Source organism: Lithobates pipiens, unplaced genomic scaffold (assembly GCF_037356315.1).
Source record: "Lithobates pipiens isolate NorthernLeopardFrog02 unplaced genomic scaffold, aLitPip1_a1.2 Scaffold_8, whole genome shotgun sequence".
In the NCBI taxonomy this organism is placed as follows: domain Eukaryota; kingdom Metazoa; phylum Chordata; class Amphibia; order Anura; family Ranidae; genus Lithobates; species Lithobates pipiens.
This window is the reverse complement of record NW_027507903.1, coordinates 47995484-48019171: the sequence shown is the minus strand read 5'-3', so window position 1 is coordinate 48019171 and position 23688 is coordinate 47995484. Positions and strand designations below refer to the sequence as shown.

Below are 23688 nucleotides of genomic sequence, written 5' to 3'. Positions count from 1 at the left end.
ACAGGTGCAGAAAAGTTACTCTTTGGGTGTCCGGGGCTCCTTCCCACCATAACCCTATAGAGGTGCTCTTGAGGAAGGCAAAAAATATTGCAATGATATGCATTTGGTTGGTGTTTTTGCCATGTTTGATGTGCCTGAGACACAGTTTGCAGAGAGCAACAGTGCGATCTGCTGCAGATGTTCTGAAAAAGGCCCAGACAGCTGAGCTTTGGGGAGTGAGCCGGGAGATAACAGCTGCAGAATGTGATGGAATAGAGTGGCTGCTCTCTACTCTTTCTTGATGTTGGCCTCCTTGGGGTTGTGCCGCATCACCTTCAGTTTCCTACTCTGCTCTATCTGGCACCCAAGTCGCATCAGTGAACTCACCATCATCATCTCCATCTCCTCCATCTGCATCATTACCACTGGAGACAACTTGGCACTACTCTGCGGCTTGGGGAACTTAAATGCCAGTTTGTCTACCAGTGTTCTCCCCTCTCTCTAGGCTCATGTTCTTGTCATCCTCAACCTCAGAACTTACATGTGAATCCAGTAATGGCTGGGCATCATCAAGGAGCAAGTGGCTGACGCTGTGGTCATGACTTCTCCATGGCTGATGTTGGGGCTGTGGCAGGAATAGATGTGGACAAAGAGGCAGGTTTATCCACTCTGGCAACTGCAGGGGACTGCACACTTGTCTCTGCTTGCGTAACAGAGGATGATGAAGGATTAGTAAGCCAGTCCACCACCTCCTCTGCATGCTGTGGCTGGATAGCACAGGAAAAATCACTAAACGGAGGAAATTATGCCCTGCCTGAGGGCTGACCACCACGTCCACCTTTGCATGTGGACTAGACTTGTGCACAACGGAAAATTTTGTTTCGTTTCGGTTCGTTGTCATTCGTAAAATACATAATTTCGTTCTGTTATATTCGTTATGTTACGTTAATATGTTTTCGGATAATTCGTTATTATTCGTAGAGTGTCGAATTCATTCGTTCGTATTCGTTGAAATTCGCTATTTTTGTATGTATAGACATTCGTGATAATGATTCGTAGTTTGGAAAGTCGTTTGTTTATTGAATCTTTTAACACACACACTTCTCCTTGGCTCAAATACAATACAACACCCTTCTAGCTCAGTTCTCAGGAATGCACTTTGCCAGTAATCCATCCTCCGGCACAAAATTAATTACCTGATTGGACTATAAGATTTACTTTGAGCTGACCTTTTGTTTCATTAGATCTTTAACCACTTGCTTACTGGGCACTTAAACCCCCCTCAGTCCCAGACCAATTTTCAGCTTTCAGCGCTGATGCACTTTGAGTGACAATTGCGCGGCCATACAACACTGTACCCAAATGAAATTTTTATCATTTTTTTCCCACAAATAGAGCTTTCTTTTGGTGGTATTTAGTTACAGCTCGGAGTTTTATTTTTTGCTAAACAAACAAAAAAAGATGCAAAAAAAAAAAAATCATGTTTTAATAGTTTGTTATAAAATTTTGCAAACGGGTCATTTTTCTCCTTCATTGAAGTGCGCTGATTAGGCGGCACTGATAGGCTGCATTGGTGGGCACTGATGGGCTGCATTGGTGGGCACTGATGGGCTGCATTGGTGGGCACTGATAGGCTGCACTGGTGGGCACTGATAGGCATAGTTAAGGCGGCACTAATAGGCACAGATAAGGCGGCACCGATGGGCACAGATAAGGCGGCACTGATGGGCAAAGATGGGCACAGATAAGATGGCACGGATGGGTGGCACGGATAAGTGGCACGGATGGGTGGCACGGATGGGCACTGATAGGTACCACAGATAGATGGGACTGATGGGCACTGATAGGTGGCACTGATAGGTGGCTCTGATAGGTGGCACTGCTGGGCACTGATGGGCGGCACTGCTGGGCACTGATGGGCGGCACTGCTGGGCACTGATGGGCGGCACTGGGGTGCAGCACCTGAGGCAGATTTTGGGTGGCACTGCTGGGTGGCACTGTGGGTGGCACTGTGGGCACTGCTGGGTGGCACTGTGGGCACTGCTGGGTGGCACTGTGGGCACTATGGGCACTGCTGGGTGGCACTGACAGGGGGGCACTTACTTTATTTCAGGATGGCACTGCGGGTGGCAGGTGGGCACTGGCAGGGGGCAGGTGTCCTTTTAAATTGCTGGCCGTGATCGGGACTGATGTCCCGAACACGGCCGCCGGCGATCGGCTTTTTTTTTTTCTCCTCGCGCTGTCAGCGCGAGGAGGAATACTAGCCGATTACCGGCTCCGTTTTATCACATGATCAGCTGTCATTGGCTGACAGCTGATCACGTGATAAGGGGTCGGGATCGACCCCTTACACGGATCGGTGATCAGGCGAGTCTCACGGACTCGCCGATCACAGAGCGCGCCGCGCGCGCCCCTCAGGGGGCGCGCAGGCCGCTCGTAACCGGGACTACGTCAATAGACGTAGTCCCGAAAATGTGGGTCCGCGCTATTGCCGTCATTTTGCAATAGCGCGGATCCCAAGTGGTTAAAGAATTACCAAATTCATTCGAATTAATTCGTTATATTTCTTTCGTATTCGTTGTTATTCGTTATTTTTTTATTCGGACATTCGGATGCATCCGAATGTCCGAAAGATGCAAAATTCGGCCGAATTTCGATTCGTTACGAAACTAATTGCACAAGCCTAATTTGGACACATTTGTTGCTGCTCCACTTACAGTGCCAAGGGAACATCTGCCTCTCCTTGTTGTCCTCCCAGACATTATTGGGAGGGAGGGGGTGGTGCTTATAAGCAAATATAAAGAAGAAGTTGAAATCTGTACGTAGATGCACTTTAATCAAGGTAAAGAGGTGTTTGGTGCACTTTAATTTGAGTATTCACACTACACAGACACACTCCATGGATACATTATAATATACTGCAATATAATGCGCCAAACATATAGTAACGCACAGAAGTATATGGTGTTAAACTGGCAGTAACGCAAACAAAACAATATGGCGTTAAACTGGCAGTAACGCACACAGAAGTAAATGCCATTAAAGTGTCAATAATTATCTGAGCTGTCCCTACTCTAGCTGTACACTATGCAAAGCTGAATGATGGCCCTCCTCACTACGCTCACACTATCCCTAGACTGACACTGAACTAATATTCTACAATGACAATTGAAGCAAAATAGCACAGTATAGCACACTAACTAATAGCACTGAACAGAGCCCTGTTCTATCTCTCTCCACACAGAAATAACACTGAAAATGGCTACCATTGAAAGAATACTTTTATACTGTGGGGTGGGAATGAGCCATGATTGGATAAAGTCATGACAGTCTGTGCCCTGATTGGCTAAAGCTTTCACTGCTTCAGCCAATCAGGGCTTGCAATGCACTGTTCAGCGCGGCAATGCATTGTGGTCGGTTCGGGGGGTGAACAAATGGTGGAACATGCTGTAACAGCCAGGGAAGCAGCTGATCAAGCATGATCTGTGCTTAATCAGCTGCTTTGGAAAGCAGGAGGGACATTGGATGTCTAATAGACCCCAGATGTCTCCATAAAATGTACCGGTTACTACCCAAAGCTATCAAATAGGGGGCTTGCTAGATACATTAACCACTTCAGCCCCGAAAGATTTTACCCCCTTCCTGACCATTTTTCGATATTCGGCACTGCTTCGCTTTAACTGATAATTGCGCGGTCGTGCGGCGTTGCACCCAAACAAAATTGACGTCTTTTTTTTCCCACAAATAGAGCTTTCTTTTGGTGGTATTTGATCACCTCTGTGGTTTTTATTTTTTGAGCTATAAACAAAAAAAGAGTGACAATTTTGAAAAAAAGGCATTATTTTTTACTTTTTGCTATAATACATATCCTCCCAAAAATATATAAAACCTTTTTTTTTTCCTCAGTTTACGCCAATATGTATTCTTCTACATATTTTTGTTAAAAAAAATCGCAATAAATGTATATTGATTGGTTTGCGCAAAAGTAAATAGCTTCTACAAAATAGGGGATAGTTTTATGGCATTTTTATTTTAATTTTTTTTTTTTTATTATTATTATTAGTAATGGCGCGCTTGCTATCCTCTGCTCTTAAAGGAGACGTACCGGTATGCCCATTTGCCCACTGCTGCCATTGTGCCGATGTATATCGGTGTGCGGCGGTCGGCAATTGGTTAAGCTTTCAAGTTATTGCTTATTCGGCACAAGTTTATCAGCCTGTTTCTTTGATTTTTTTTGGCTCTGAAAAGGAAAAAAATATTTTCTGTTTGTACCTATTAATTGCATGAAAAACTAACAAACAGTCTACAGTAAATGACAAATGTTCAAACGATTTTTCGTCTAGTGTATGGGGGACCATTAGGACAAGTAAGAAGCCAGCGCAGACTTTCTAATAGATTTCAAACCTCCTTTCCTGAGCGGAGGGGAGAAAGAAAACCTTGTATCTTTGTCACAATACATGAAGCATTAGGTGTTGTGCGCACATGTTATTTTTAAACTAGCAGATCCTCTTCAATCAGTGTCAGTAAATCCTGCTGCTCAATTACTACATCACTAGACAGCGTGATTGCCTTCCAAACTTGTCAAGATTGCAAGAATAGTACAGAATGTTTTTAATGTCTACAGGTACTATAAAGTTAAAGCAGTATTAAATCCAAAAAACAAAAATGTAATATATTGCAGCTTACCAATCACCTTTCATAATATGCGTAGCTGTACCCCCGGAGGAGCCGATTAAGCCTGTTCAGTCCATTACTCTGCCTTTCAACCCCAATAACAGTCTCAGCCCCCTCTGGCACACCTGGCAATAGTGTAAGTGCAACGACCAATGAGAAACACACACGTTATGATAAAACACAGGAATTGTCTTTACGGCAATAGTTCTGTGGAAAAATGACAGACGGTAAGACCCTTTTCACACTGGAGGCATTTTTCAGGCGCTTTTGTGCTAAAAATAGTGCCTGTAAGGCTCCTGAAAAACACTTCCCTTGCAGTCCCAGTGTGAAAGCCCAAGTGCTTTCACACTGGGGCGCTGCGCTGGCAGGATGTTAAAAAAATGTCCTGCAAACAGCACCTATTTTGGGTGGTGAAGGAGCGGTGTATATATACCCCTCCTCCACCGTTCCTGCCCATTGAAATGCGTGGCGCTACACGGTGGCATTTAACCCTTTATTCGCCCGCTAGCGGGGGTTGAAAGCGCCCCGCTAGTGGCCGAATAGAGCTGCTAAAATGAGGGTAAAGTTAAAACTAGCGGCGTTTTACTGTCAACGCCTGCCCCAACGTGAAAGGGGTCTTACAGTATATATTCAAGAACTAGAAAGTGCAAAATCAGGCTCACTTCTGCATAGAAACCAATGAGCTTCCAGGTTTTATTAGCAACGCTTAAAGTGGGGTGCCCCCTAAAAAAAAAATTAAAAGTCAGCAGCTACAAATACTGCAGCTGCTGACTTTTAATAACTGGACACTTACCTGTCTTAGGGTCAGGCGATGCGGGGGAACGAAGCTCCCCCCCTCGTTCCCCGCTCCGCTCGCGGCGCCGTCATTGGTACTGTGGGCACCCACTGCGCATGCGTGAGCGCCGCAGGGCACCGTGATACGCCGCACAGTCACCTGGGATACGTGACAGGTCCCAGGTGACTGTGCGGCACGAGGGGAAGTGATGTCACCAGCCCGGGCAAGGAAGAAGGCAGACTACGAGGGACCCCCTAGCAACAGGTATTTAGAGGTGAGTAAAAAAAAAAATTTCCATTTATTTTTTTTTAAGATTTTTAAACAATTTTGTATTTTTTGGTGGCAACACCACTTTAATTGAATCAAACTGGGGCTCGGAGCTTATTGGTTTCTTTGCAGAAGTGAGCCTGATTTTGCACTTTCTAATTTTAGTAAATAAACTCCATTGTGTATTTAAAAGGGGGGTATGCCTGTAAGCAACTGGAGCGCAATAACTGATATTAAAATAAATATATACCATATTCAGGCTACTTTCAGGAAATTCCAAACCTGAGAGTGCCTCCAAGAGCAGAGGCACACTTAAATGGCAAAAAAAAATCACAATATGACATGTTGGGGTTGATTTACTAAAGGCAAATACACCTTGCACTACAAGTACACTTGGAAGTGCAGTTTCTTTAGATCTGAGAGGAAGATCTGAAATGAGGGGAAGCTCTGCTGATTTCTATCATCTAATCATGTGCAAGCAGAAATGCTGTTTTTTATTCTCCTTGCATTTAGATCCCCCTCAGATCTACAGCGGCCGCACTTCCAAGTGCACTTGTAGTGCAACGTGGATTTGCCTTTAGTAAATAAACTCCTTTATATTGAATTGGTTACCTCTACTCAAAGTTGGCTCTGAGTCCAGGCAGGAGGAGTACAGAAGAATGACCCTCTTTATGTTGGACCTCTCTCTTCTGTCTCCTGACACCACAGGCCGAATGACAAACACTGTATTAAAGTCACTATTTAATGGATTAACTTCCCAGATAAACTGTCCATATGGCACTCGTATGCTTCAGACCCTTTGAAGAAAGATGAGACTTCGTATCTTCAGCTAGCCACTCTCGTTAGTGCACTTAAACTCCTGAAAATCAGGGCCAAACAACAAAACTGGCCCTGATTATCAAGTAAAGAATGCAGGATCTTCCTGAGCAAGGTGAAAGAATAATGGTGTCTGTATACAGTGTCTCTGTGAATGGATGACCTTATCCTTTAGCCCTGTGGCACTACAAGTGTCAGCAAGATAACTAACAGCTATGATGTCTGTATACAGTGTCCATTTAACTCTGCCTGTGTGTAGTGTCCTTGTTTCCTGGAAATGGGGCGAAAGCCCTCTCACCCAATACTGTGTCCAAGGCCCAAACAAACATCCTGGAACAGGCAGGCTCTTCTAGGGACCCGACTGGTTACCTTACACTGGAATGCTTCACACTGGATATGCACCTGGGATCCCCCACTCTCAGGCTTGATGTCCCGAATGGCTGTGGATGCCTGAAATCACACACTGGACTTACTTATAAGGCAGCACCTCTCCCCTAGGTCTAAACTCATCTCCGGAACCCTAAATAATAGGAGCCCCAAATGTTGACCAGTGAGTGGGGTAGGACTTCAGCTACATAACCTCCTTTAACTTGGGACAAACTGGGGACCCTTTTTTCTTGGTGACAGCCTCCTAAAATTGGGGACTGTGGCCAAGAAACCAGGAATGTCTTGTTACCCGATGTTATTAGTGTCTGCCCTGATTGTAAGCAGTAACCAAGCTATCTTTCTACTATCTGCATTTGTCTGCAAGTAAGAACATGTGAATTCTTTCTTTGCCCTTTCTGCCTGGTGACATTGATGATGGAACTGATCTTGTACTATTTCTGCTCTTTTACAGACATAACATTCTCCTGCATGGTGAAACCCTGTGCTTCAGAAACCCTCATTAATGCATTATCCTTTTGTATCTCCCACAGGGTAATTTCGGAGAGGTGTTCAGCGGGCGTCTCCGTGCCGACAACACTCCTGTTGCGGTTAAAACTTGCCGGGAGACTTTGCCACCAGATTTGAAGGACAAGTTTCTTTCAGAAGCCAGGTGAGCATGCTGATCTACGTCTGTCAGACCTTTGGAATTTAATTAGCTTTTCCTTTATAGACACTGAGCCTTGTTCCTCATCGCTTCCTTTCCATTAATATTACTCAATGGCTATAGCTTAACTGACAAATCCAGGCAGCGCTCATTGATCTGACACAGTAAAGGCATGTAAAGTGTTCTGTAAGTGCAGCCTGCTGGATCATTAGGTGCTGAGATTGTATAACAAATTACAGTCAGCGGACGCTTTCATATTGATTTGTTTCTCATCTGTGTCACGAACGCAAGAACAAGATGTCAGCTCAGTGACTAGAAGGCAGATTCTTACTTTCCAACGTGTGTCAAGGTGATGGCTTTTGCTGCTTTGTATGCTCTGCACTTCACCTCTTCATAACTCAATGCACACATTGCTACAAACTGTTATACAAGCAAAGCGATTTCCAAGTAGTTATGTGAAAAGTTGATTGTATACAGGCACAAGGATTGCAGGAGATAAATTCTGTATTTGCTGGAACTGGAGAGAGTCCGGAGAAGGCCAAAAAACCTAAGAACTTGCAAGCATTAAACTTCTTCTCTCTGGAGAAGAGATGCTTAAGAGGGGATATGATATCAATGTACAAACGTACTGCTGACCCTAACATGGGGAAAAAAACCTATTTAGTGAAAGAGAATTTAACCACTTCAATACTGGGCACTTTCACCCCCTTCCTTCCCAGACCAATTTTCAGCTTTCAGCGATCTCGCACTTTCAATGACAATTGCGCGGTCATGCAACGCTGTACCCAAATTAAAGTTTTATCATTTTTTTTGCACAAATAGAGCTTTCTTTTGGTGGTATTTATTCACGACTCCTTTTTTTATTTTTTGTGATATAAGCGAAAAAAGAGCGGAAATCTGGGGAAAAAAAACAGTATTTTCTTATTTCTATTTTAAAAGAATCTAATTTTGTCATAAATTTAAGCCAAAATGTATTCTGCTTCATGTTTTTGTTAAAAAAAAAAAAAAAAAATAATTCTTGGGCCCCTTTCACACATGCGAAACGTATGTCCGTGTTTACGGACATACATGTATTGCTATGGGATAGCGGCTATCTGTGGATGAACATCCGCTGACACTCGATATCGTCCATCTCCGCTATTGTCCGATTCTGCAGATGGAGGAAAATCCTGTTTTTCTATCCGTCTGCAGAGCGGATCGGATGAAGGCGGACAGACGGTCCGCGTTCATCCGACCCCCCATAGAGGAGAGTGGAGAGCTGACAGAGCGGTCCCGGCACAGTGTGCTGGGACCGCCCTGTCATCCGCCAGCTCAGCGGGGACAACGGAGCCATCCCCGCTGAGCAAGCGGATCATCACGGAGCGGATCATTACGGATCCATCCCGTGTGAAAGGGGCCTAAAGTGTATAATAATTGGTTTGTGTGATCACGGACATATGTACACAAATGATCATGTACAGATGTGCATAGGTGATCACGGACATATGTGGTGTGCAGATAATCATTGGGACATGTGATTTTACTGTTACATATGTGGGGGACAGGTGTTTTGGCATACCTCCCAACTTTTTGACATGGGAATGAGGGACACCTATCAGCAAAAGTATGCAGGCATAGAACACACCCCCTGCCATGCCCCCTTAAAGGAGAATTGTACAAAAAACAAGATTGGTTAAATTCAAAAGTACTTTTTTTTTTTACCACTACTACCTTTATATTGGCTTTTGGAATTTACAAATGCAGCAATTTAGAAACCAGATGAAAGGTTTTGGGCTGAAAAACACTTTTTGATAGCTAAAAAATGCATTTTATATACAACTATACGTATGGGGGACAAATGAGGGACAAATGAGGAAGAATGAGGGACAGAGGGACATACATTGCTCCAAATCAGGGACAATTGGGAGCTATGGTTTTTATGGACATGTGTGTTTACTTTGTGTTTTTTACATTGTGGGGACACTAGACTGGTGATCAGTGAGTAAAATGCTGTAAAAAAACAGCTCATACTCACTGATCACCAGCCGGCTGCAGCGATCCGCTCTCCTCACTGACAACTTCTGTGTGAGGAGAGGAGAGACAATTGCCTATCATCCGGCTCCGTATTTACATCACATGATGGCTATGATTGGACACGGCCATCATGTGATCAGGAGGGCCAATCACAGAGCCCTTCTGCCGATCGGAGATGCGGCGTGTCCAGGTGACATGAGCACATCGGGATTGCGCTGCTGCACTCCCCTTCTAAAGGACATTCCTGAATGTCCTCTGAGAAGGAGGGAATGCCCCCCGGCCGTTTATATAAAGTAGCCGGGTGGGAAGTAGTTAACTACTTGCCACCCAGGCCAATTCTGACATTTCTCCCCTACATGTAAAAATCATAATTTTTTTGGTAACAATGTTTTGTGCCTTTAAAAAACAAAACAGTAAAGTTATCCCAATTTGTTTGCATAATGTGAAAAACGAAGTTACACTGAGTAATTAGATACCTAACATGTCACGCTTCAACATTGTACACGCTCGTGGAATGGCGTCAAGCTTCAATACTTAAAAATCCCCATAGGCAACACTTTAAAATTATATAACTGGTTACATGTTTTGAGTTACAGAGGAGGTCTAGGAATTATTGCTCTCGCTCTAACATTTGTGGTGATACCACACATGTGTTGTTTGAACACCGTTTTCATATGTAGGCAGGACTTGTGTATGCGTTCGATTCTGAGTGCGAGCACATGGGGACAGCGGTGCTTTAAATTTTTATTTTTTTTATTGTTAATTTAACTTTTTTTGTTTTGTTTTTTACACTTTAAAAAAAAAATTGATCACTTTTACTCCCATTGCACATGGCATGATCGTTCCTCTTTACAGTGAGATATGGGGTCAATAAGACCCCACATCTCACCTCTAGGCTGGGAAGCCTGAAATAAAATAAAAAAATGATCTTGGCTTCCCAGCTGAGGTGGGGGTTTGAATGCAGAGGCCAGGCGTGACGTCATATCATCGCGCCCGGCCTCCGAACGATCATAGAGATTCCTGCGACCATCTGGTCTGCTGGAAATCTCTATGGTAAGCATCCGGGGCCGGCAGATCCTGTCTCTGACTCACTGTTGGAAGCGGTTAGTCGGTAGAAGCATCGGAGGACGGTGGGGGGGGGGGTTGTCCCCTCTCGCCTCCCGTAGGAATGATCAATCGGTGGAACAGCCACTATAATCATTCATATGGTTTAGAGAATCGCCGGCTGAAAAAGCCTGAATCTGAATGATGCCTATAGGAATCATCCCGATATCACCGCTCAAAGTCAAGGGTGGGAAGCGATTAAAAATACACGTGGCTGTTCACTAAAGTTGTAAGAGAAGTGGTTTAATTGTAACCACTTGCCGACCGGCTGCAGTATATATACAGTGGCCGGTCGGCTCTAGACATGTGCAATTCGTTTCATTCCGAATTAGTTTTTTAACGAATTTTGACAAATTAGTTAATTCGGAAACATCAGAATTAACTAAAACCCTTAACAATTTTTTTTGAACATTCCTAAATTCGAATATTCGAAAACTCGGAAAATTCAAAAATTTGAAGATCTGAAATAATAACTACTAATAACTTAACTATTACTAACTATTAAATTATAGTTACTGGAATTTCCTTTCAAATTTGGCTGTTGGTGAACGTAATGAATATGAATTCATCCGAAGTTACGAATTATCCGAAATAACGAGTGCTGTATCTAAACGAATGGAATGTAACAAATTAATAATAATAAATAATAATAATAAAACCTTTTTATTATTATTATTTATTATTATTAATTTGTTCCGTTACATTTGTTTAGATGCGGCATTCGTTATTTTGGATAATTCGTAACTTCGAATAAATTAGTTACGTTCACTAACAGCCAAATTTTAAAAGAAATTCCAATACCTATAATTTATAGTAAGTCATTATTAGTTATTAGTTATTAGTTATTATTTGGGATTTTCTGATTTTCTTTCCTATTTTCTGATTTTCGACTTTATGAATTTTCTAATTTAGGAATTTTCGAATTGTGATCATAAAGAATGACCCCAAAAACGAAAAAACAAAAATAAATGAAACAAAAACACATTTTTCGGCAGTGCACATGTCTAGTCTGCTCTATTGCGCAAAATTACGTACCCCTACGTCATTTCATGCAACAGCCAGTGGGGGGGGGCGCAAAGGTGGAGCCAATCAGTCGCTGCCAAGGAAGATAAAACAACGGTCTGCTGATGTAAACAAGGCAGACCACCGTTCTGACAGGAATGAACACAGTGATCTTGTGTTCCTGCTAATCTCTGTGTTCATCCAGTGAGTCCATCCCCCACACAGTTAGTATGCACCCCCTAGGGACACACTTAACTCTTTGATCGCCCCTGGTGTTAACCCATTCCCTGCCAGCATATTTTTAGCACTGATTACCGTAGTTCCCAAAAAAGTGTGAAAAGTGTCAGGTATCCGATTTGTTCACCGCAATTTCGCAGTCCCCTGATCTTCACCATTACTAGTTAAAAACATAAAAATGCAATAAATCTATGCTCTAGTTTGTAGACGCGATAACTTTTGCACAAACCAATCAATATAATATACACTTATTGGTATTTTGTTTACCAATAATATGTAGCAGAATAAATTTTGGCCTAAATTAATGAAGAAATTTGTTTTTTTTACATTTTTTTTATTGGATGTGTTTTATAGCAGAAAGTAAAAAAATATTGTTTTGTTTTTTTTCAGAATTGTCGGTCTTTTTTTGTTTCTAGCGCAAAAAATCAAAACCACAGAGGTGATCAAATACCACCAAAATAAAGCCCTATTTGTTAGGAAAAAAACATCAATTTTATTTGGGTGCAGCATCGCAGGACCGCGCACTTATCAGTTAAAGTAATGCAGTGCATTACAGAAAAAAATGGCGTGCTCATTAAGGGGGTAAAACCTTCTGGGGCTGAAGTGGTTAAACTTACTGCATAGAGGGTTCTTTACTGTCAGAGCGGTAATGATGCGTAATTCTCTTCCACAAGCAGTTGTATCTGCAGGGAGCGTCAATAGTTTCAAAAAACTATTGGATGGGCACCCCAAGGACCACAACATACAGGGGTATACGATGTACTATTGACATAAACACACACACATCATACTTTGAACTGGATGGACTGGTGTCTTTTTAACCTCACCAACTATGTAACTATGTGACATTGGGAGGTCAGCCATGCGAGATGAAAATTGTAGAGACATTTCTGTTGTTTCCTGGTGACTAAGGCAGGCCATAGATGATCGATAGAAAGATTGCTCGATTCCCCCATCAACACAGTCAATGTCGATGGGGAAATGCCTCCCAGTGGGAAGCACAGGTATTCTTCTCTGCTGGCAAAACACAATGATTACTGCTAGCGGCTATAGCACAGGGCATCTCCCACTGTGACACCTGGTGGCCGCTGTCATCGGATGTCCCGCCTCCTGGACCGGCTCCTTTGATAGACATCACACGTCTCGGTGTAGCAGCAAGATTGATATCCTGTGAAAGTAGGTATCCCCTCCTGCTACTGCGCATATGTCGCTTTCAGTGTGACGTCTATCAAGGAAGCCTGGGCAGGAGGCGGGATATCCGATGACAGTGGTCACTGGGTAAGCAGAAGATCCCCGCTCTGTGTGATCCAGCGGCAATCGCCCTCCCGCTTACCTTCTGAGGCACCACTGGGGCCTGGGCGGGCCTGAAAAGATGGTCCCTGGGGGCAGGCGGCCGCAAGTGTTCCAGCAGGTGTCGCTGGCAGTCCCCCTTCAGCGGCCGGGCTCTCCTGCCACAGCCAAAGTGACCGACCGGTCAGTCCACCCCGTCAGAAGGGCTTGATTTTTTTTAACCGATACCTAATATAGGAGTGTCAGTATAAGTTGTGGCAGCTCACATAAACACATGTAGCAATGAGGCCCGAAGGAACTTATGGAAATGTTGGGTTCTCCTACCTACTTCCAGTGATGACCCATACTGTAGCTGGACCTGACAATACATCAAACCAACAATGGCAAACAATTGGGCTAAAATTAGAAGTAAGCCCTGCAGGAAAGTATTTTTTAAATGGATTGACCAACAATAAATGCAACAGTTTTTTTCCTTTTGGGATAAAGATTTTTCATTATTAAATAAAAGCTGATTATTTTAATCACCCCTGCAAGTGTGAAGTGGTCGTTCAGTTGAACTCTCACAATTTTAAACCCACATTTCATTGTGAGTTTGGGGGCGATTTGAAAGACATCTGTTCATGCACAGATGTCTATTGAAATCACCCCAAAGTCGCTAAAAGTATCGCAGGAACTACTTTTGGAAACCAGTGTGGTGTCGCAAAGTCGGCGTCATACCGATTCGGACTGTGCCGCTGTCGGCAAAAGGCTGCGATTTGGCATGTGATTTGACATGTCAAGTCGCCCCGATGTGAACGGGGGCTAAGGCCTTCATGACAATTGACTAGAAATGACATGGCCCCCTACAAGCAAAATCGCACATCCTATTTTATTTTTTGCGTCTCACCTTTTGTACAAGTTTAATAAGCTATCCTGTTTTAGTGGTTTCTCAGTACCATACCTGGAAATTGTAATTCCTATTGCCAAAACTCTATACTATAACATGATTAAAGTGTTTTATATAATAACCATGAATATATGGCTTCGGACTTGAGTTTTTGCCATATTATGTATTTGTGGTATGTGCACAATATATATTTTTAATCTGGTCGGCTTTACAGGGGATAGATGGTATAATACTAATAAAAATCACCCTTATGCCCCGTACACACGACCAGACTTTTCAACATCAAAAGTCCGACGGAATGATTCCGGCAGACTATTCGATCGTGTGTGGGCTGCAGCGGACTTTTGATTTGCAAAAGTCTGACAGACTTTAGAAATGGAACATGTTTCAAATTTTTCCGACAGAACTCCGCCGGACCCAGTTCCTACTGAGAAATCCGCTCGTGTGTGTGCTAGTCCGACGGACAAAAACCGACGCGATGGCAGCTATTGGCTACTGGCTATGAACTTCCTTATTCTAGTCCAGTCGTACGTCATCACGTTTGAATCCGTCGGACTTTGGTGTGATTGTGTGTGGCCAAGTCCGTTCATTCGGAAAGTCCATCAGAACTCTGTCAGAACTCTGTCAGAACTCTGTCAGAACTCTGTCAGAACTCTGTCAGAACTCTGTCAGAACTCCGTCGAAAGTCTGTCGGACCTAAGTCCGGTCGCGTGTACGCGGCATTAGAATTGTAAAGCTCTAATTGCAGTTTATATAATCATTAGGTAGAACAGCTTGAGTGGAGTTTGTCGCACAGCTGCTACTGAACAATTTGAAAAGATATTTGGACATTCACATTGTGCTGGGATATGGGTGATAATGAGGCAATATTTTATCAAGTTTACAGTTTAAAAAACAATTATTTGCATCAAGCCCAAAGCAATGTATTTGACATAACAATCGTCTAGTGATATAGTCAGAATAGGCACTAATACATGTGTTAAAGCAATCTTCCAGATTTAATATTGAGCTATGTGCTGTCATGCCTATAAAAACTGGGAAACTGGTTCGTGGAATATTATACTACACACAGGATACTTGAGTCACCGCTCTGAAACTTTCCTGTTTGCTGGACAGTTTGAAGTTGTAATACTTGCTCTGTATGAGATTGCATACTTCTAATTTACTGGCCAGTGCAGAGTTCCTCTCACTGTCATTTTGTACATTGCTAAAATACCAGCTGCCTACATCAGGTAGTAAATAACAAATGTGTGTTCTTTAGTGAATTGCCTTTAATGATTTATCATTTTATTTATTTTTTTGCAGTATTTACCTTACATTAGATATTTTACTTTCATGAATTGACTCACTTATCCACTTAAAGGGATTGTAAAGTGAATTAATATTATTTTTTTTAAATAACAAACATGTTATACTTACCTCCACTGTGTAGCTTGTTTTGCACAGAGTGGCCCCGAACCTGTTCAGGGGTCCCTCGGCGGCTGTCTCGGCTTCCTCCCGCAGGTGCTTCTCACGTTCATGCGAGCTCCCTCCCGTGATACAGCCGGTGGCTATAGCCGCTCGCTGTATCACACGGCCCCGCCCCCGGCGCTCCGCGTCAGTGGATGTGATTGACAGCAGTGCGAGCCAATGGCTGCGCTGCTTTCCAATCATCCACTCCAGCCAATCAGTGGCCAGGTTGAAAGGTGGAAAGGACTGCGGGGGCTGGGGGTGCAGGCAGTGTCAGATGTTTTTTCACCTTAATGCATAGAATGCATTAAGGTGAAAAAACATTTACCTTTACAACCCCTTTAAAGACCGGGCCTCTTTTTCAGACTCGGTGTTTACAAGTTAAAAACAATTTTTTTTGCTAGAAAATTACTTAGAACCAAACATTATACATTCTTTTTTTCTAACACCATAGAGAATTAAATGGTGGTTGTTGCAATACTTTCTGTCACACCGTATTTGCGCAGCGGTCTTACAAGCACACTTTTTTTTTAAAAAAATACACTTTTTTGAATTAAAAAATAAGACAACAGTAAAGTTAGCCTAATTTTCTTTTTAATATTGTGATAAATAATGTTACGCCGAGTAAATTGATACCCAACATGTCACGCTTCAAAATTGCGCCCGCTCATGGAATGGCGACAAACTTTTACCCTTTAAAATCTCCATAGGCGACGTTTAAAAAATTCTACAGGTTGCATGTTTTGAGTTATAGAGGAGGTATAGGGCGAGAATTATTGCACTCGCTCTACCGATCGCGGCGATACCTCACATGTGTGGTTTGAACACCGTTTTCATATGCGGGCACTACTCACATATGCGTTTGATTCTGCACACGAGCTTGGCGGGACAGGGCGCATTTAAAAAAAAAAGTTTTTCTTATTTATTTTACCTTTTTTTTTTTTTTTTTACACTGCTTTAAAAAAAAAAAAATTATGTCCTATTACAAGGAATGTAAGCATCCCTTGTAATAGAAAAAAGCATGACCGGACCTCTTAAATATGAGATCTGGGGTCAAAAAGGCCTCAGATCTCATATTTGGACTGAAATGCAAAAAATAAAATAAAAAAATTGACATAAAAAAATGTGCACTTCCACCCTGCTATGGTATGGAGACGGGTGGGGGCCATCTTTCCCTCACTCATCTCCATACCTAGCAAGAAGACAGACGCAATCGCCTCCGCCACTGCTGATGGCTCCGGATCGCAGAGGGAGGGGGGGGCGCCCCTCTCCCGCCACTGGTAAAAGTGATCTCGTGGGGAATCTGCTGCAGAGAACACTTTTATCTTGTAGCTGATCGCCGGCCGAACACAAGGATACTGGGGTTATGGCAGCTAGCTGCTGCCATAACAACGATATCCGTTCCCAAAGTAGGGACGTACATCGGTGTGCGGCGGTCGACGAGTGGTTAATATCTCATGTTATATTTCCAAAAAATTTGTCAGGGGACCTTTATATCGCATGTGGAATCCTTTAGAGATTGAGGCCATTGTGACAAAACCCAACTGGGAGAGGGGCTTTTGGAGGGGACTGCCGGCTAGCCTACTGATTGTGGGCCTTGGTGTTTTCAGGGGGCTCTATTCTTTGGGAGGTGTGTGCCTGGGGGACCTTTGGGTCAGTTTTACTTTGGTTTTTACTTACTTCGGAAGTCCATGTCTTCCCTGAAACACACAGACTCTGAGAACTAGAGGACCCAAATATAGATTTAGGGTCTCTGTCCAAACCAGCATTTACTGCTTCAACCCCCTCCTAGACTCAGAGCGGTTGATTTACTAAAGGAAAATACACTGCACTTTGCAAAGTGCAGTTTCATACTGCAAAAGCAGTTGCTCCAGAGCTTGGTAAATGAGCAGATGCTATGCTGTCTTTCATCATCCAATCATGTGTAAGCAAAAATGCATTGTTTTTATTATTTTCCTTGCATGTGATTGGATACTCTTTGCAAAGTGAAGCTTTACCGCATTTACTAAGCTCTGGAGCAACTGCACTTGCAGAGTTAATCTGCTCTTTGCAAAGTGCAGAGTCTATTTGCCTTTAGTAAATCATCCGCAGAGACTCTACGCAGATGGTTATAATCAGTTCCAAGCAACCTGATGCTGAGCCCTCCTGCTGTTATGTGTAATCTGTTTATTAAGGTGTTATGTGTTTACTGTTAAGTGTCTTTCTCCTTTTGTTAATTGAGTAACCTATTGTTTGTCTGTTTCTAATCCTCCTAGAGATGTGATTAGTCTGGTGTTAACTTTACCTCGTTACCTAACCATTGTGGGTAGTTTAACTCAATGTGTAATATTTATTTTTATTGTTTTGTAGGGACTGCCTCTGTTTTTTGAAGTGTATAAAAACCTGTATTTTTGTTCAATAAAATTTTTACTTTGGTTTTTGTCTCAACATCTTGTCTGTGTATGATGTTTAGGGTAACAGTCTGCTGGAAGGGTTTTGGGGGCAGCAAGCACTGTTTTGGTGGAGGCACCCAGGTGGGTGGCAGGCAGTTCATCACATTTGGTTGCAAGCAGCGGAATACTTCCTGCAGTCAAACCACCCCTGGGACCCAGTTCCAGGTGATATCGATGAAGTGTTCCAGTAGAGATGTTCGCCCAGTACAGAGAACTTGGTTCTAACCGGGACATGCTGGAATTGAGAGACAGGATACACCGGGAGCTCTGGAGAGAGGCTCTTCAAGTGGAGCAAGACTGTTATGGAAAGGTGCTCCCTATGCCCATGGATCAGTACTGGCTGCAGCTGGACTTATGTATACCATTCCTAGGAGAGCATTCCCTGGAGAAATGACTGACGGAGCTGGATAGGTTGGTCCAGACGGAACTGATGCTGGTTGATGGGTATCGGGTGTTGCATTGGTATGCCACCCAAGTGTGTCTGTGCCTGGAGAACAGCAGGCTATCTCTTTGGCAGCCCAGGATTGATATTTAAGGTGCTTCAGGAGGATCTAAAGTTTGGTAGTGCAGTGGAGTGGAGTGGAGATGGGAGGACATCTAATATTTTAGAGAGTTGGAACTTCCCAGTGAGCTTGGATTGAGCAGTGACTTGAACTTTATAGTCACACAAGAATGGGAGCAAATAGAAGACTGTTTGTCAAAGCTCAATAGTATGCCCCAGCACCCATAGATGTTATGCATTATGAGTCACTCGCTGAAGCGCTGGCACTGGGCCCGAGTGCCACCAGCCCATGCCCTGGATCTTCAGCAATTCCCGCACAGCAGGGAGAGGAGGTGGTCTTCCTCACTCCCCAGCAGCAGTCCAATGTGCAGGGATGGGAGGAAACCATTCTCCCTCCCCAGCAGCAGTCCAAGATGCAAGAAGAGGAAACCATTTTCCCTCCCCAGCAGCAGACCGAGGACCAGGGAAAGTGGTAGTTGTTCTCCCTCTTCAGAGGCAGTTAAGAGTCTTGAAAGAAGAGGAAGTCGTTCTCCCACCCCAACAGTCAGCGGGAGTGTATGATGTGGGTCCCCAGCTGAAGTGTTGGATACAGTACAGAGCACCCCTGGCCTCTGTCTAGCACCTACTGTGTGTTATTGCAGTGCTGTCACACATGCATGTTTATACTGTGTCTTCACGGTATCAGGGATTCTGAGAAGTTGGCCTCTCTCTCTGGCAGCAGACTGAGCCCCGGAAAGGTAAAGACATCCCAGCTGAATCGCTGGCAGCCCGACAAAGGGTCCATGACCTTTGCCCTACAGTTACCAATGACAACTCTTCCCTGCCAAGAATCGAGATAATATGGACCAACTATGCGGGTTCACTCTGTCCGACTAACGCATGCCCAGACCAGTTGGAGGTCTGGAACCTGGTTAGTCTGCCTTTGGGGGAAAGGAATGTGACAAACCCAACCAGTACAGAGGATTTTGGGGGGGACCGTAGGATAGCCTCTTGTGTACTGACTGTGGGTCCTGGTGTTTGAGGGGCTCTATTCTTTGGGAGTTGTGTGCCTGGAGGACCTTTGGAGTAGTTTTACTTCAGATTCCAGTCCATGTCTACTTGAAGCACACAGACTGAGAACAGGAGGACCTGGATACAGATTCTATGCCCAAACCAGCATTGTGTCAGAAACCATGAATCAGACCGAGACAGAAGTGCAATTAAATCACACTTGTTTATTAAATAAAAATAAAAAGGTAAATAGAAAAAATGTAGTCAAAGCATAGCCAGAGTCCAGTAACCAGATCGAGTAGTCAGCCAGGCAAGAGTTCAATAACCAGATCGGGTAATCAGCCAGGCCAGAAATCAGGGATCCAAGTAGAGCAACAGCAAGCAGGATAAGGAGCCAGAAGGGATGTCAGCAAACCAGTCTTTAACAGAACCGCAGGAGATGGTTCCTTGTGATGTGACCAAGGCGAAGGCAGAGGTGAAGTGAGCTGGACAGCTTTAAGTAGGCAGGTCTGACAAGCATGATCAGGAACAGCTGGTAACTGTGGAGAGAGATGAAAGCTGGCAATTAGCTGACAGTTGAGCAGCCAGCCCAGAGAAGGAAGGGCTAAGCCAGTCCTGACACATTGACTGTTTCAACCCCCTCCTAGTCTCAGAGACTCTAAGCAATGATTATAATGAGCTCAAAACAACCTGATGCTGAGGCCTCCTGCTGTTATGTGTAATCTGTTTATTAAGGTCTTATGTGTTTACTGTTATTTGTCTTTCTCCCATTGTTAGTTGAGTAAGCTACTGTTTCTGTCTGTTTGCTAATCCTCCTGATGTGATTAGTCTGGTGTCAACTTTGCCTTGTTACCTAACCATTTTGGGATGTTTACCTCAATGTGTAAAATTAGTTTTTACTGTTCAGGTAGGGACTGTCCCTGTTATCGAAATGTATAAAAAAACTGTATTTCTGTTCAAAAAAATTATTCCTTTGGTTTTTGCCTCAACATCTTGTTTGTGTATGATGCCTGGGGTAAAGAGCTGGTATTAGCTATCGGTCTTCTGGAAAGGTTTTTGAAGGCAGAAAGCACTGTTTGACAGAGGCACCCAGGCAGGGTGTCAGGCGGTCCATCACAAGACTGAACTGCACATGGTAGGCCACCATGGCTTCACATGTAATTCATAATTTTGTGGCGCACAAAGTTGCTGTCTGTGCTCTTCTTCAAAACAATGGTGGTATTGACTGATGGAATATTTGTCCTCTATAAAATGGAGCCTGGCAATATGGTATTGAAGAAGCCTTTGAAAGAATGTTAAAAGTTTGCTTGACAAAGAAACCAATTCATGCCCCTCACTGCTATTCATAAGGCAAACATTATGCTTTCTTACAGATTTTTATGAAAATATTTGTTTAATGCTATGACAGCAGAGGATGTTCACAGTTCTAACATTCTGTCTAAGGCCGCGTACACACGGGCGGATTGTCTGTCCAACTTAGTCCGCTGAAACGTGTTTCAGCGGACAATCCGCTCGTGTGTGGGCTTCAGCTGACTTTTTCAGCGGACAGTCTGGCGGACTAAGTCTTTCGGAATTTCCTTAATTTTGTCTGTCCAAACTTGGTTTTGTCCGTCTAAACTTGGTTTCAGCGGACAGTCCGCTCGTGTGTAGGCAAGTTGGACGGACTAAGTATGGCGCATGCTCAGAAAGGATTTACACAGCCGAAGGTTGCATTGCAGTGTATTGGACGTCGTTTTTCTAGTCCCGTCGTACGTGCTGTACACGTCATCGCGCAAGCTTTCAACGGACTGTCTGTTCATCGTGTGTGGTCAAGTCCGTTCATTCAAATGTTGGACGGACTGTCTGTCGGATTGTCTGACGAACTTAGTTGGCCAGACAATCCGCCCGTGTGTACGCGGCCTAAGGTGTTCTATGGATGGCATATTAGACATGTGCACCTTTATCCAAGAGACAAAGTTGCCTTCATTTTATGAAGACCATTACTGTTCTTTACAAAAGCGCCATTGATCGCCACCCTCTTTTTCTTGACCAACAATTTACTTTAATAGAGGCAATCCTTAAGAAAATGTGGCATTGACTAACAGCATCATTGTTCTCGTTAAAGTGGAATTCCAGGTTTAACCCTAACTACTCTGAAAACTGTCCCCTACCCCCTTCTAACACCTTGATATACCAACCTGTGTAATAAAGATCTATATACATACCTATTTTCGGTCATGTGACCCCACTCCCCTGTTTCACCCAGTGCAACTGCAGGGGAGAGGAGGGAGTGCCGACAACAAATGATCCATGGAAGTCTAAGGGTGAAGTCACCACTTCAGCCATTGTCAGTGCTCTCTCCTCTCCCTTGAAGCATGGCTGGAAGACACAGGGGTGATCATGTCCCTGGACTGGAGTGTGCTGAAATTAGGTGAGCATACAGATCTTTTTTACACAGGTTATTTAGCATATGTGTTAGGAGGAAGTAGGGGACAGTTTTAAGAGTTGTTAGAGTTTCACTTTAAGACAGCAGCAGATGATATGCTCAGTTCTGCAGGCGCTTCTTTGCCAATATGCTAGAACCATGCATGCCTACACAGCAGACCCGGCTTCTCCTTTGTAATATCTTTAGGATTATACAGGTTTTAGTGTATTTTAAATGTAGAGTATATCCATTCCAATTAAACCCTATGCTCAGACTTAACACACCAAAATATTTACATATTCTGATAAATCAGTAAAAAAACACTTTAAAATGAGCCCTTGTCCAATTATGAAGGCATTGTGGAGAAACAAATTTTCAAAGTTCAAATCTTTGCTTTTTCTTTTAGATCTTGGCAGCCTGTCAACATTCAATTGTAAACGAACAGCAGGTGTTACAAAGCTTTTGGAAACAGCAAAAGGCCAGATTCACACTGATGCGACAAGCTCTCCGATTTTGGAGCCCATGTCGTGTCAGATGCGATGCAATTTGAGCCACTCTGACTCAGAAAATGGTTCTGGCACTACTTTTGGTCCGACTTAGGTACGACTTGCATTGACTTTTTTAAAGAAGTCGCATGCAAGTCATACCGAAGTCACGCTGGGATTCGGCTTCAAAGTTGCGGCAGTGTGAACCAGGGCTAAAACAGGATTCGTTACATAGTAGGTGAGGTTGAAAAAAGACACAAGTCCATCAAGTCCAACCTATGTATGTGATTATATGTTAGTATTACATTGTATATCCCTGTATGTTGTGGTCATTCAGGTGCTTATATCATAGTTTTTTTAAACTATCGTTGCTCCCCGCTGAGACCACCGCCTGTGGAAGGGAATTCCACATCCTTGCTGCTCTTACAGTAAAGAACCCCCTACGTAGTTTATGGTTAAACCCCTTTTCTTCTAACTTTGATGAGTGGCCATGTGTCTTGTTAAACGCCCTTCCTCGAAAAAGTTTTATCCCTATTATGGAGTCACCAGTATGGTATTTGTAAATTGAAATCAAATCCCCACTCAGGCTCTTCTCCAGAGAGAATAAGTTCAGTGCTTGCAATCTTTCCTCATAACTAATATCCTCCAGACGCTTTTTTAGCTTTGTTGCCCTTATTTGTACTCGCTCAATTTCCAGTACATCCTTCCTGAGGACTGGTGCCCAGAAATGGACAGCATACTCCAGGTGCGGCCGGACCAGAGTCTTGTAGAACGGGAGAATTATTGTTTTATCTCTGGTGTTGATCCCCTTTTTAATGCATGCCAATATTCTGTTTGATTTGTTAGCAGCAGCTTGGCATTGCATGCCACTGCTAAGCCTATCATCTACTAGGACCCCCAAGTCCTCTTCCATCCTAGATTCACCCAGAGGTTCTCCCCCCAGCGTATAGATTGCATTAATATTTTTGCCACCCAATCATTTTACATTTTTCTACATTAAACCTCATTTGCCATGTAGTTGCCCACCCCATTAATTTGTTCAGATCTTTGTGCAAAGTTTCCACATCCTGCGGAAAAGTTATTGTCCTGCTTAGCTTAGTATTGTCTGCAAATACAGAGATTGAACCGTTTACCCCATCCTCCAATCCATGTACTTACCCTATGGTCCATGCCAATGGACCTTATTTTGTACAGTAAACTATTATGGGGAACTGTGTCAAATGCTTTTGCAAAATCCAGATACACCACATCTATGGTCCTTCCTTTATCTAGATGGCAACTCACCTCCTCATAGAAGGTTAATAGATTGGTTTGGCAAAAACGATTCTTCATGAATCCATGGTGATTACTGCT

At 43.5% G+C, this 23688-nt stretch overlaps 1 protein-coding gene across 3 annotated transcripts in view; it reads left to right on the top strand.

The window, feature by feature from the left end:
- The window catches only part of FES (FES proto-oncogene, tyrosine kinase), a 292890-nt gene that overhangs the window by 230939 nt on the left and 38263 nt on the right, over window positions 1-23688 (top strand). For all 3 annotated transcript variants that reach the window (XM_077471222.1, XM_077471221.1, XM_077471223.1), the window contains one exon: window positions 7429-7547. In XM_077471222.1, the coding sequence (XP_077327348.1) occupies window positions 7429-7547 (119 nt within the window). The remainder of the gene's footprint in view (window positions 1-7428; window positions 7548-23688) is intronic.